Source organism: Epinephelus lanceolatus, chromosome 4, assembly GCF_041903045.1.
Source record: "Epinephelus lanceolatus isolate andai-2023 chromosome 4, ASM4190304v1, whole genome shotgun sequence".
In the NCBI taxonomy this organism is placed as follows: domain Eukaryota; kingdom Metazoa; phylum Chordata; class Actinopteri; order Perciformes; family Serranidae; genus Epinephelus; species Epinephelus lanceolatus.
The window spans coordinates 28,781,602-28,795,061 of record NC_135737.1 but is presented as its reverse complement, the minus strand read 5'-3'; the positions used below and the strand labels follow the sequence as shown (position 1 = coordinate 28,795,061).

Genomic DNA, 13,460 nt, shown 5'->3' with positions numbered 1-13,460 from the left:
CTGAGTGCTGACAGGGAATTTGTCTTTAGAACAGTTTCTTCTTGTTTTTTTTAACAACATGTTGCAAATGTTACACTGCTGGTTGCTCAAACAGAAACAAATTACAAACATCCCACCAACACATTCAGCTCACAGAATAAGAATATCACATCAGATCTTCCTGCAGTCATGGCTTCAGTACTCCTAGCTCTAAAAAAAGGAGCAGAGGGTCAAACTTGTATAGCCAATGCGAGCTGAAGCCGTGCCAGGACACAACCTACGGTTGGTGGACTGTTGCTAAAATGGACCGTGCATGCAGAGCTGAGGATGTCTGCTATGGATGTGTGAAATGACAAACACTAGATAGAATATCTGTGGCTGTGCATTAAGCACAAAGGAGGGAACGGCCATTTGGACAAGACAATCAGGATTCTGGGAAAGCAACACTGCTTTCATGACTGACAGATCCCTATGTGGAAAAGATTTATCTGTAGTTTCAACCTGGAATAAAGTTAATTTACTGAAAGAACTATTCATTAACTATAAAGGAATAAGTTAAACATTTAATTCGAATTCGAATTTCTAAATATTCTACAATATAATTTCCTACAGAGAAGCAAACACTGAAACAGTAGTTCACCAGTTCATGATAAACCAGATGCAATTCATATAAACATATTTTATACAATAGATGGGGGAAAAAAAATCATAAATCTAATGTCTCTTCTACTCACCTGCCGCTTTAGCTGGTTTATAGCCCGCAGGGACTCCTCCAGCAGCCCCTTGTAAAACAACAATCACACAGAGTACAGAGTTATGGTATGCCTACATGTAGTGATGTAATGGACAGTTTTTTGGCCCGGCAATTTATCATTACACCAGATGACTTTCGTCTTACTTTCTCTCAGGACACCAGGGGAGCGTGCTGTGGCATCTTGTGCCATTTTACACATGTATGTACAGTACAGGCCAAAAGTTTGGACACACTTTCTCATTCAATGCGTTTTCTTTATTTTCATGACTATTTACATCGTAGATTCTCACTGAAGGCATCAAAACTATGAATGAACACATGTGGAATTATGTACTTAACAAAAAAAGGTGAAATAACTGAAAACATGTTTTATATTCTAGTTTCTTCAAAATAGCCACCCTTTGCTCTGATTACTGCTTTGCACACTCTTGGCATTCTCTCCATGAGCTTCAAGAGGTAGTCACCTGAAATGGTTTTCCAACAGTCTTGAAGGAGTTCCCAGAGGTGTTTAGCACTTGTTGGCCCCTTTGCCTTCACTCTGCGGTCCAGCTCACCCCAAACCATCTCGACTGGGTTCAGGTCTGTGACCGACTGTGGAGGCCAGGTCATCTGCCGCAGCACTCCATCACTCTCCTTCTTGGTCAAATAGCCCTTACACAGCCTGGAGGTGTGTTTGGGGTCATTGTCCTGTTGAAAAATAAATGATCGTCCAACTAAACGCAAACCGGATGGGATGGCATGTCGCTGCAGGATGCTGTGGTAGCCATGCTGGTTCAGTGTGCCTTCAATTTTGAATAAATCCCCAACAGTGTCACCAGCAAAACACCCCCACACCATCACACCTCCTCCTCCATGCTTCACAGTGGGAACCAGGCATGTGGAATCCATCCGTTCACCTTTTCTGCATCTCACAAAGACACGGCGGTTGGAACCAAAGATCTCAAATTTGGACTCATCAGACCAAAGCACAGATTTCCACTGGTCTAATGTCCATTCATTGTGTTTCTTGGCCCAAACAAATCTCTTCTGCTTGTTGCCTCTCCTTAGCAGTGGTTTCCTAGCAGCTATTTGACCATGAAGGCCTGATTGGCGCAGTCTCCTCTTAACAGTTGTTCTAGAGATGGGTCTGCTGCTAGAACTCTGTGTGGCATTCATCTGGTCTCTGATCTGAGCTGCTGTTAACTTGCCATTTCTGAGGCTGGTGACTCGGATGAACTTATCCTCAGAAGCAGAGGTGACTCTTGGTCTTCCTTTCCTGGGTCGGTCCTCATGTGTGCCAGTTTCGTTGTAGCGCTTGATGGTTTTTGCGGCTCCACTTGGGGACACATTTAAAGTTTTTGCAATTTTCCGGACTGACTGACCTTCATTTCTTAAAGTAATGATGGCCACTCGTTTTTCTTTAGTTAGCTGATTGGTTCTTGCCATAATATGAATTTTAACAGTTGTCCAATAGGGCTGTCGGCTGTGTATTAACCTGACTTCTGCACAACACAACTGACCAACCCCATTGATAAAGCAAGAAATTCCACTAATTAACCCTGATAAGGCACACCTGTGAAGTGGAAACCATTTCAGGTGACTACCTCTTGAAGCTCATGGAGAGAATGCCAAGAGTGTGCAAAGCAGTAATCAGAGCAAAGGGCGGCTATTTTGAAGAAACTAGAATATAAAACATGTTTTCAGTTATTTCACCTTTTTTTGTTAAGTACATAACTCCACATGTGTTCATTCATAGTTTTGATGCCTTCAGTGAGAATCTACAATGTAAATAGTCATGAAAATAAAGAAAACGCATTGAATGAGAAGGTGTGTCCAAACTTTTGGCCTGTACTGTATGTATGTATGTATGTTTTTATATGATGATGGAGTGAAGGTCCATACAGACGTCTGTGGGCTCCCAAATATTGTTTCTATTTCTTGAATTTGACCATACTGCAGTGAAAGTTGATATGTTTTATACTACGCATGTACATATGTATGTAGGTATACTTTGTAGTCTAAAAATATATTTGTAATTGTGCTTATTTCCATAATTATTTTTCAGAGGGTATAGGTACACGTCTATGTTTGCATTGACATTGAGAGTGCAGCATGATTAACTAAAAAGATCAACACAAACTGAGCTACAAGAAAATGCACAGTGGTCCATACTATAAACTTTGAGCCCAACAGTATTAAGACAGTGTTAAGAAAATTGAACTTTTATTTTTGTTAATCAGGAAATTGAAAAAAGACAGCTTTACACTGTTCATGCTAATGATGCTTTTTAGTTGGATAAGGATATTGGGAAGGATATATATTAAGTCAATACATATAACAAGGGTGACCATATTTTGATTTCCAAAAAAGAGGACACTCGGCCAGCCACGACATAGCCTACTTAAATGATACTCGCAGTTTACTCAAAGATGCCTTATAATTTTAATATATTTAAAATATATATGTATGGATAGAGGGCGACACAGTGGTGTGGTGGTTAGCACTGTCGCCTCACAGCAAGAGGGTTGCCGGTTTGATCCCGGGTGTGGGAGCCCTTCTGTGCGGAGTTTGCATGTTCTCCCCGTGTCAGCGTGGGTTCTCTCCGGGCACTCCGGCTTCCTCCCACAGTCCAAAGACATGCAGATTGGGGATAGATTAATTGATAACTCTAAATTGTCCGTAGGTGTGAATGTGAGGGTGAATGGTTGTCTGTCTCTGTGTGTCAACCCTGCGATAGTCTGGCGACCTGTTCAGGGTGTACCCTGCCTCTCACCCGATGTCAGCTGGGATAGGCTCCAGCCCACCCGCAACCCTCAAGAGGATGAAGCAGTTAGAAGATGAATGAATGAATGAATGTATGGATAGAAAATTCAGTTATATTACAAAATAATATCTCAGACAGAAATTCAGATAGACCCCAATAGGGGACACATACGGGCCGGGTTTGGTCAGAAATGTAGCTATAAATTGTATTCGGGCTCGGGTCGGATTCGGTCAGCTTTCAGTGAAAATATAGTGTAAAAATAAATAAAATCCTATTGTCTGTCCTGTTTATTGCTTGGGCACTGTTATTTACGTGACAACATCTGAACATAACACACACAGACACACATTGGCTGTTTGTTTCTGCCCTCGCTGGAAGTCTCGGACCTCCCGCCGCCCGCCTCTGCCTTGATTAAACGCTGAAAATAAAATAAAAGAGGGAGACAGGTTTTTCCTATTTTATCTTATTTTGTTTTATGTCTCTCTCTCCTCTCGCTAGAAGCGTCGGACCTCCCGCCTCCCGCTCCCGTCTCAAACACGGAGGTCTCCCTCTCCGCAGCTGAGCACCCACAGCGCACACCCGGCCTGTTAAATAGCCTGTAACCACTGTGTGACACAAACTCAGTGCTTTCGTCATTAAATAATGTCGGGCTTGGTTCGGGTTCGGACAGAAATATAATGCCCGTGCCGCACTCTAACACACACACACACAAACACACGGAAAACCGGACATTATCATCAGTTTATAAAAAAAAACCCCGGACGCCCCGGACAGGACGTGAAAAGTGGACATGTCCGGGCAAAAGAGGACGTTTGGTTAGCCTAAATACAACACACAGGGGCAGTCACAATATCTCAATGTGACAGTAAGCAATTCTGGAAAGCTGGCAACGAGCTGCAACCCAATTGCCAGAAGAAATGTTGGTGTCTATTTCTACAAACCACAATTATCTAACATAAGTACATAATTACGAAACAGATACACAGAAACTTTACCCTCAGCAACGCTGTAGTTGACATGTGGTCATCTTTATGCACAAAAACCTTGGTTAAGGTTAGGAAAAGATCATGTTTTGGCTTAAAGTACCTGGTTTTGGTGGCACATTTGCCTCTGGATATGGTGTTCATGTCTTGCTAAAAAGGACAATCATTTTTGATGGCTCAATCGCTGCTGGAAATGCACCTGTTTCCTTGCTAAAAAACAGCCAGTTTTGTTGTTTGTCTTGAACAGCGGCCTGCAGCTTGGCAGCCGTCTCGCTCAGCTGTCACGCCATCCACCACTCCCTCCACTTCCTGATGTCAAAGGCAGCTTATGTACATTTAATCAGAACTTTGTCTCCTTAGAAATGTTGATGTGCTCCATATGAATTATACAAACGTAATATATCCCTGATTTGCAGAAACATAAAATGTCAACATTTGCCTCCGGGTCGGCTGCTTATGAGTTTACCTTACTGTGAACATCGGGGTTTAATGTGATATGGTATTGCATGGAGACAAAGTGCACTTATGGTTTGGGTTTTGCAGAAGACTTAATAAGTACATCAGCTGTGAGTGAGCTTTTTTTGACCATTTGAAATATTAATGTCACATGATCATAAAGGCGTGCAGTTCACCCATCAAACCAGCTGTGAAATCTGTGTATCAGTTTGCAAAACTTAATCAATTACAGTTGTATATTTTTGTATTTTCATCATTTTATCTTTTAACATTGACTCTAAATTTTATGTTTAATCAGATTCCGTGAGCATTTTTACTCGCAGTTCAATTTCAGGTTCACATGCCAACAGTTATTATACTAGTGTTTCTGTTTAGGAAAACCTCTGGTCTACAGTAGTATAATATACCTCTGCTAAAGACAAACAGACCTAGTTTGTTGTGGCTGTGCTCTGGATTATTTTTGTTTAAACTGTCCTGACAGTCATTGGAGGCTCTGTTACCTGGAAAGAATCCAGTTCCTGGTCCAGTGCCTCCAGGTCCGATCCCAGCACCAGGTGGTACGTACACACCTGGAAAACACAACAGAGGAAGAAAAGGTCATCATCGATCAACAGCCATCATGTTTCTATCTGCCGTCAATGTCCTTTTTATTATTATATTTTACTGCAATGCTTGTAACAACATTTATGAACAATGACCCAGTTTATTAGACAGACATTCTCAAACACTTTTGTCATCTGTGACACAGACGTCAAAACTGAAATCTGTCCTTGGCAGGTCAGAGCGATGATGGGGTGCACAATGAAACGTGAACACAGCAGCTCCAGCCAGAGCCAAAAAAACAGAAAAACTTTCTCGGCTTGATTAGGAGTAAATTTCAATTGTTTTCATTCTGATGAGGTATTCCAGTTGGAGACCGTCTCTCAGAAAGCTGCTGCAGCACTGTGGACATCCTCAGCCCCCACCTACATCCCCTCGCCTCATTTCTCGACTGATTTCTGGCCGTAGCCCAGAGCAACTCCTGAGATGGTCGTTCTGGATCCCAGACATGGCGGCCTAATGTGTGCAAGGAACAGCTACAGGAATAAAAGAAAGGGAGGAAGAAAAAAATGCCTCAAGTTGTCCTGGGACAACTAACAGCTAAGTCCAACGGGACCAATGAGCTCAAGCAAAAAGTTATATTTTTGAGGGGAAAAACCTGGTTCATATCACTAAAAGCAAAACGCAATGGAGAGAATGGGGCTGCAGGACCACAATGATTATGTTTAATGGCTCTTACATGTGTTGGGAGGCCAATTAATTTAAACCACATGTCAAAGGCGTTCATGTGTTTATTAGCGAATACTGTGTGAACACTGTGTTTTGAGTTCTGTCCACAGAGTGCGGCCATTAGGGGAAGAACATTACAAGGTATTACTGTCCGATTTAGTTGAATGGCCATTCGTGACACATGCTATTGAAGAATGCCAAAAAGTACAAATCTATGCCGTTTAATATGTGCATATTGCTCCATTGCACTGAAGAAGGCTTTGACCTTCTCGCTAACAGGCAGTGACATATTTAATGGGTTTCTGCCACAGTAACATCAGTATTCTTTCTATTGAATTGCTGAAGTCAAGAAAATGAGCAGTCACTGCCAATCAAAGGAAGAATAAGTGAGGTGCATTATCCAGGAATATACTCTGAGGTTCAATCAACTGTTGGATGGGTTGTGAAAATATTAAAGTACATACAGGATACTGAGAACGAACAAGTGTGGGATGACTGCCTTGAAGCAGAAAATGAGCAAGGGAGTATGCCTTTATTTTGGGGAAGAAAGTGAAAGGGGTTTTCAATAAGCTTTGTACCTTAACAATGTGAGCAATATGTGTAAATGAACTATGGTAAACTTCTCTCTATCTTACCAGCACCCAGATCTCCCTGCTCATTTCTCAGCTGTTTGGCTGGGTGATCCAGCGATTTGAGCAGGCTCTACGGCTGTTGCTCGCATGGACATATAGAGAGATGCCCCTCTCTCTCAGACTAAACTCGGATTAAACCGTAACTGTTTGGCTGTAAAAATGAGAACTTGTGAACAGATAGTGGGCACTATACTCTTACAGGCTGAAAATATTGAGATCAAATGGTAAATCTAAGCAGTTCTGCTAAAATATGACCCAAGATTCTTCAACTGCATTGCCTATTTCTTGCCTCAAAGTTTTCAGTAACATATTTTAGCTTACTGTTTAACTGTAATAGAGTGGTGCAGGTTTAAGTCCTAAAAACTTGGTAATGAGTTTGCATTTTAGCACTCCTGATTCCCTTGTCTCAAAGTCAACGGGCTTTGTGAATGGGTTTTGGTCAAATGCCTGATATAAGGTCTGTGATTACCACAAGCTTAAGAGACTTTGATGTTTTGTTCTATGACAAAAAAAGGAGTCAGTAAATACCCCATACCCCATATTTCATATTCACACAGGCCTGAAATACACATAGATGCACAAACAGCATTAAATCGTGAGATGTCAGAGCGAGGGGGCTACCTTGGACAGGCATCCCGAGCAGTTGTGGGTTCGGTGCCTTGCTCAGTACCCAGAAGGCGAACTGGCACCCCCTGCTACCAGTCCACACTCCATGCTTTGTCTGTACAGGGACTTGAAGTGGTGACTCTCCAGTTTCCAAGCCAAGTCCCTATTGACTGAGCTACTGCCGCCCAAGTAGCTAAACATGTGGCTAAATGAGACTACCACTGAGCCGTTGAACACGGCTTTACAGCCTTGTTGTGGTGGCAACGTTGAAGTCTGGCAACCATAGTGTAGTTTATTTACAGCCTAACATTGGCTATTTACTTCTGGCGATTGCATTTACACTTCTGTGTTCATTTGTGAAGGTTATCTTGCTTAACAAAATGTGTAAGTATCATAAACATTTGTTTGCTACAGAGCTTATTTTCTGCAATAAATAAAAAATTGGGAACCAGGGAGATGCTAACTTCCATGTTGGCCTAAAATAAACGTCATCGCTGCAGCACTCTATTCAAGATCGTTTGTTACCAGCCATATTGTTTCCTGAGTGTAAAAGGCCAAGTTGCATTCTGGTAGTTGTAGGTTTTTACCTCTTAAGCAAAAGCAAATGTCACAGCCCTTTTTCTCTGGTTTCTCTGGTCATGTAGCACCAATTTCAAAAGTATTTGCATCTCTCTACTGTATAGTCAGCCAAGTTAAAAAGACCATCTTTCCAGCTGTGAAATACTTCTTCTACACTGCAGAATCTGAAAGTGTTGATATGACTACGAGTTGTTTATGTCAAAGTGAGCAAGGACAGCATTGCCATATTTACTTAGATACTCCAAAACTGCTCTAAAACTTGATTAAAAGGGCTAAAAACATTTGGCTGTTTATGTTTAAGAGAAAAATTCATTTCTAGAGCAAAAAGCATCACTGTCTGGGGTTAACAGAGTATGTTCATGTGGAATGAAGGTGAATTTGCCACAGTTTTTTTTTTTAGCAGCAGTGTAAATGGGAAGTGTTATTGCGGCAGCTGTGGCTTTGAAGGCAAAATTAATCCATGAATGATCAAATGGACAGATAAGAGGGAGGTTGACTTAACTCATCCTGACTCATCCAGATCTGGGAGCCGGATGATGGCAGAACTAATCAGTTTTCTCGGGTCTTGGCCTTGTTATACAGAGGACTGACTGAGGAGAACTCGAAATCCTGCAGGCTCAAATAAAAATGAGGAATAAATAACATTGTCCAGGGCTCTGCATTTGATTATCAAATGGCTAGGTCAATGCAAGAAATGTGTGTGCAAGGGTGTAGGGTTTTGTTTTTTTTTTTCTTAACATGTGGAGGGACATTTATTGAGTGAGGGGTCTGGGGGGCGTAACCCAAGAAATTTTGAGCATCAAGCACTTAATTTAATGCATTGTGGCTACTTTAAATATACCAATTTATGCCTTTTCTGCATTAATTTATGATGGAAATGTCTTGGTACTTTCTGATTCATCTGTGTAGTTGCTTCTTCTTCTTTCTTTTTTATGGCAGATTACAGCCATTGCTTACAAGACATTGTTACATCTATAAGTCACATTCTAGCAGTTCATTGAAACAGAAGTCCTCTGTTACGTCATGTTTTTATTGGGGGTGATATATTCATGTGTTCTTATATTTTGAGGAGGACATGCCCCCTGTGTCCCTCCCAAAATCTACTCCAGTGTGGGTGTGCATGTATTTGTGTTTATGTGTGTTTCCAAGGGCGTAGGTTTCGTTTCACCATGGTGGTGGTGGATGGGGGTGGGGACACATATGAAGCAAGGGGTTGGGGGTCCTCCACCAGAAATTTTTTTAACATCACACATGTAATTTCCCACAGTGTGGTGATTTTTCATGCAATTTGTGCCTTTTCAGCATCACATTTTGGTGGTAATGTCTTTAATTCTGTCAAAATAAAACTCATAGGCTACTGTCCTGTTTTTATTAGGGGGGGTCTTTATTAAGAGGAGCATGTCTCCTGCTTCCCCCTGAAATCTACACCTACGTGTGTCTCTGTCAGTTTGCCTGTGCTGTTGGTTCCATGGCAGGGGCCCCAGGTGCAGGCACCACACGACAGGGGTAGAGTGATTGTTCTCAAATCTGCTCCTTCATTTCACAATCAAAAGGAGGATTTCCTGTCTCGGCACTGCAAGCGAGGCAAGCGGGAGTTTGTGTCTGCTCCAGTTTTCCTTTTGCTTAGAATCCTATCGTGCTACTGTACCACTTCTACAGAGTGCATTAGGTTCACCGAGACCTTGCATCCAAATAAGGTGCACACTGACCTCTGCCAAGTGACCTGACCTACCTCAATAAATTTTGAAGATTTCTTCATGATTGTCCTAATTATCGTCATCATCATCTTGTGCTTACGTTCCTTGTAAACTCAGCCAGGTCATGGGAATGTGCTGGAATGTGTGTGAAGGACAAGATTGACTTGTAGAGCACAAGGGATTAGACGAGACAGAATTTATTTCACATTCGACTCCAGTCAAGAGTTTGCCCTGAGTGTCTGTGATATGATTGATGTTGGTGAATGTAAAACCCTGGGAAAGAAGATTTGCAAATGTTATATCACATAGTGACTTTTATTAGTGATCTGATCTTGCCGAAACAATGGCTTATCTATTAAGAGATAAGCCACGCAACCTAGAGGATGACAAGTTGGAAGCTGTTTCTTCTAACTATATTATTCAGTTTGGGGCAGATTCATCACACTGGAACATAGCAGGAAATGTAAGAGAATATTATAAGATACATGATGTCAAAATGGAAAGACAGGGAAACATCAGTAAATTACAGCAGCAAGCATTCACCATCTTGCTATCAGTTACATACTATGACTGTCTCTTTTGCAGTTTGAGCCCAGAGTCCTTCTGAGCGCATTAAAAGCGTGATGATGTACATGCTCTCACAGGAATCCTGACAGTGATTTGACTTTATCATCACTCCACTTTGGACTTGAACGTGGTCCAACTGTAAGACTCACAGTGGACAGGGTGTCAGTAAGCCAGGAATGCAGCTAGTCATTAGCAACAGGAAAAATAAGTCAAACGGATATGAAAGGTAACATAGTCCAGGAGTGAGATACTGACACTTCCTGCAATGTTTCTCTTTCAATCACTCTGTGTATTTAGAACAAGTCTTGGGACTACTGAATAAATTATTTCTCTGTCAAAATATCCATATGGGTTTCACATGGATTATTGACAGGCTGGAATTTGTGTCTCCTTTTTGGCAACACAAATGCGTTGTCATGTGGGCTGTAAAGTGGGGTCCATATGGGAAACCCTCAGTCAAATGTACAATATCTGTTGCCATGTGGGATCAGCATGGGTTAAAATAGGCTAGTTGCCTGATATCAGGAAGAACTGTTAACTCATTACACTCTGTTTCCATCTTCAGTCTGACCTTGCATCAACTCTAATTGATTTCCATGGGGGAGGCAGATTCGATTATCCCTAACCAGTCATTAGAGACCCACGTATCCACCTGAATCTAATGTCATTTCAAGTCCACACTGATGCATAATCATGACAAACAAATCCTCATTCAATGGTTATGTGATATCTATCAAATTAGTGACCCAAGAATAGGGTCGATATTACGTTTTTCAGTTATGTGCTTAATGTAAAGTTATATAGGTTAAGTCAAGGACATGAAACAGGGTGACAACATATCTTACAATAACTCAGAGTTTGCTTGGTTTCACACAGTCCCGAAAACTGGTTTCCTGGGGAACAGTCCTGTGTTTGGTTGACCCATCCATTACCCCAACCTCTTCTAATGTGGACCTTGACTCTTTATACTACTTCCTTTTACATTCCTGTCATCGCATAGGTCACCTGATTGCAGCCTTTATGATTACGTGGGTTATATACAGTGCAAATTGTAGAGAATTTCTTTTAGTGGGTATACGTATAAACAGTGCATGAGACACACCTGTTTTGCCGGGGTTTTAGGGGGGAGCAGAGCGAAGTGAAAACAAACTGTGATGCTGGGTGATATTGAGAAGACATGTCAATCTAGAACAGCCTTGATAGCAGCATCTATCTTGTCCCTGGCACTTGCCATTGTTGTGATTACTTCTCATTAGTTCTGGTGTTATTGTTATATTACTCAACAATGCTCAACAACAGCATTCGTCCCACCCTTGGCGCTGATTGGCTAATGGTTAGTCCCCACACGTCACTCAGTGGATCATTGTTTTTGTTCATTGTTTCAACCAAGGAACTCTGTTTCATGCAGGTTTGTACATTATCCTGCAAATGTTATGAGCCAAAATTTGTACATATTCCATGTAATCATGAGCCAGTAATTACTGTATAACCTAAGGATTTTGGAAGGCTGCGATCACGTGACCAATGCGCTGATGGGAGTAAAGAAGGAAGCGGCCCCAATCGGTCCAGTAAGGAGGCAGGTTGGGTTGGTGGATACCACTGGACATTTCCCAGGAGACTGATGTTCAGAACCGTGTGAACTCCCTATACCGAAACAGAGTAACTTAAATTGCCTAGACCTTAGGATGCCCAAACATGTTCCGTTTCCTTAACTTAACCTACCTAACTTTACTTGGCAAAAGCTCATGTCCACAACTTTACGTTAATGGTGTAACTTTAAGTTAAGGACACAGTGTCATTAATGGGGCGCTAATTCAAAGAAAATCACACAAACTGTTGTGTTAACGCTTTTGTAAGATATCAAATGATCTGTTGCATGAGAATACGTTGTTACATGTCAAGATGCCAAATTAATCAGTTAACCTGGATGGGGTGGGTGGATAGGCCCCACCTTTTGTCCTCCTTTTAAGGGCAGTGTGATTGCACACAAAGCTGACACACGAAACAAGAGAGGCATGTTTTGAGCACTGACTTTAAAACTATAAATAAAATTATACATAAAATTATAAATAAACTAAGCAAAGACAAGGAAAGAAAGATCAGTCAACTTTCATATGTTCTGAAGTGACCTTGGCAGGTCTAAATGCTCTTCATATTTAAAACTGGTGGACAAATTCTATGGTTTGCACTTGGGTTGCACAAATCTCAACCTAAGTGGAAGCCCACAGGGACATGACAGCTGGGTTAACACATATTATGGATTGCGTGTTGTTTTTTTTTGACTGGATTTGTTATAACTTTAAGATACGCCCATTTTCAGCCTGTCTTGTCTTGTGATGTTGCGGTGATTCCAAACATTTCTTTGAATCTCTCAGCAAACCCCAGTAGTATTTTTTAATATCACAGAAGTGATTCATGGTGATTTTTTCCTTTAGGAGGAAGATCCTGTCACTGCTTCACACTTTCACATGATTATTAAATCCCAAGTATAACAAAGTAACACAACTGTTGAGAAATTTAATAATCAGAATTCACTTTCCAGAGGATTCAAATGTGTATTTCTACAACACAAAAAGAACAACGTGTGAAAAGCTCAAAGGCTTAGATAAAAATCATTTTCATACACAACATATGTGTATGCCAGTGTTATGGTCTCCCCAATTCCCTTGTTTTGAATTTTGATAAAATGACGTAGTCCACCAGACACAAGCTAACAGGTGGAAGGGACCGTATCCAGCGCCTTTTATGTTGAGTTTTGTATTGTGTCATGTTCTCAGTGTCGGCCTAGAAAGTAGGAAGTGACACGTTTTATAACTATTCCACTGGTAAGATATTTTGTCTGAGCATAAATACAGCAACAGAAAGAAAATCAATGCAATTCAAACAAACAAAAATACTTCATTTTATTGGGGGATACATGTTAAGAGGCTCACAATTAATGACAGAATAGAGAAGAAATTAGGTAATTCGTAAGTTAGAACTTGTTTTGTTATTGAATCAAACCAAAGCCAATGACGTGTTTTTCCATAGTACCTCCCACGTTAATGACAGTTTTTACAATGGCTGATTTTAACTTTACTTCATTTACACCGAGCCAGTGAGTAATGTGACATTTCTACGACCCTGCTGTGTGGCTGCTTAATTATTGGTCTTTTACTAAATAATTAAATGCCAAAGAGTTGATGGAATAATTTG

At 41.1% G+C, this 13,460-nt stretch overlaps 1 protein-coding gene across 9 annotated transcripts in view; it reads right to left on the bottom strand.

Annotated features, from left to right (window-relative positions):
- Window positions 1–13,460, bottom strand: part of elna (elastin a) — a 68,015-nt gene that overhangs the window by 40,038 nt on the left and 14,517 nt on the right. For 8 of the 9 annotated variants that reach the window (XM_078167116.1, XM_078167115.1, XM_078167111.1 and 5 more), the window contains exons 2-3: window positions 5,416–5,484; window positions 715–761 (exon numbers count right to left, since the gene is read on the bottom strand). In XM_078167116.1, the coding sequence (XP_078023242.1) occupies window positions 715–761; window positions 5,416–5,484 (116 nt within the window). Of the gene's footprint in view, window positions 1–713; window positions 762–5,415; window positions 5,485–13,460 lie in introns of all 9 variants that reach the window. The other variant, XM_078167110.1, reaches the window with a different exon arrangement.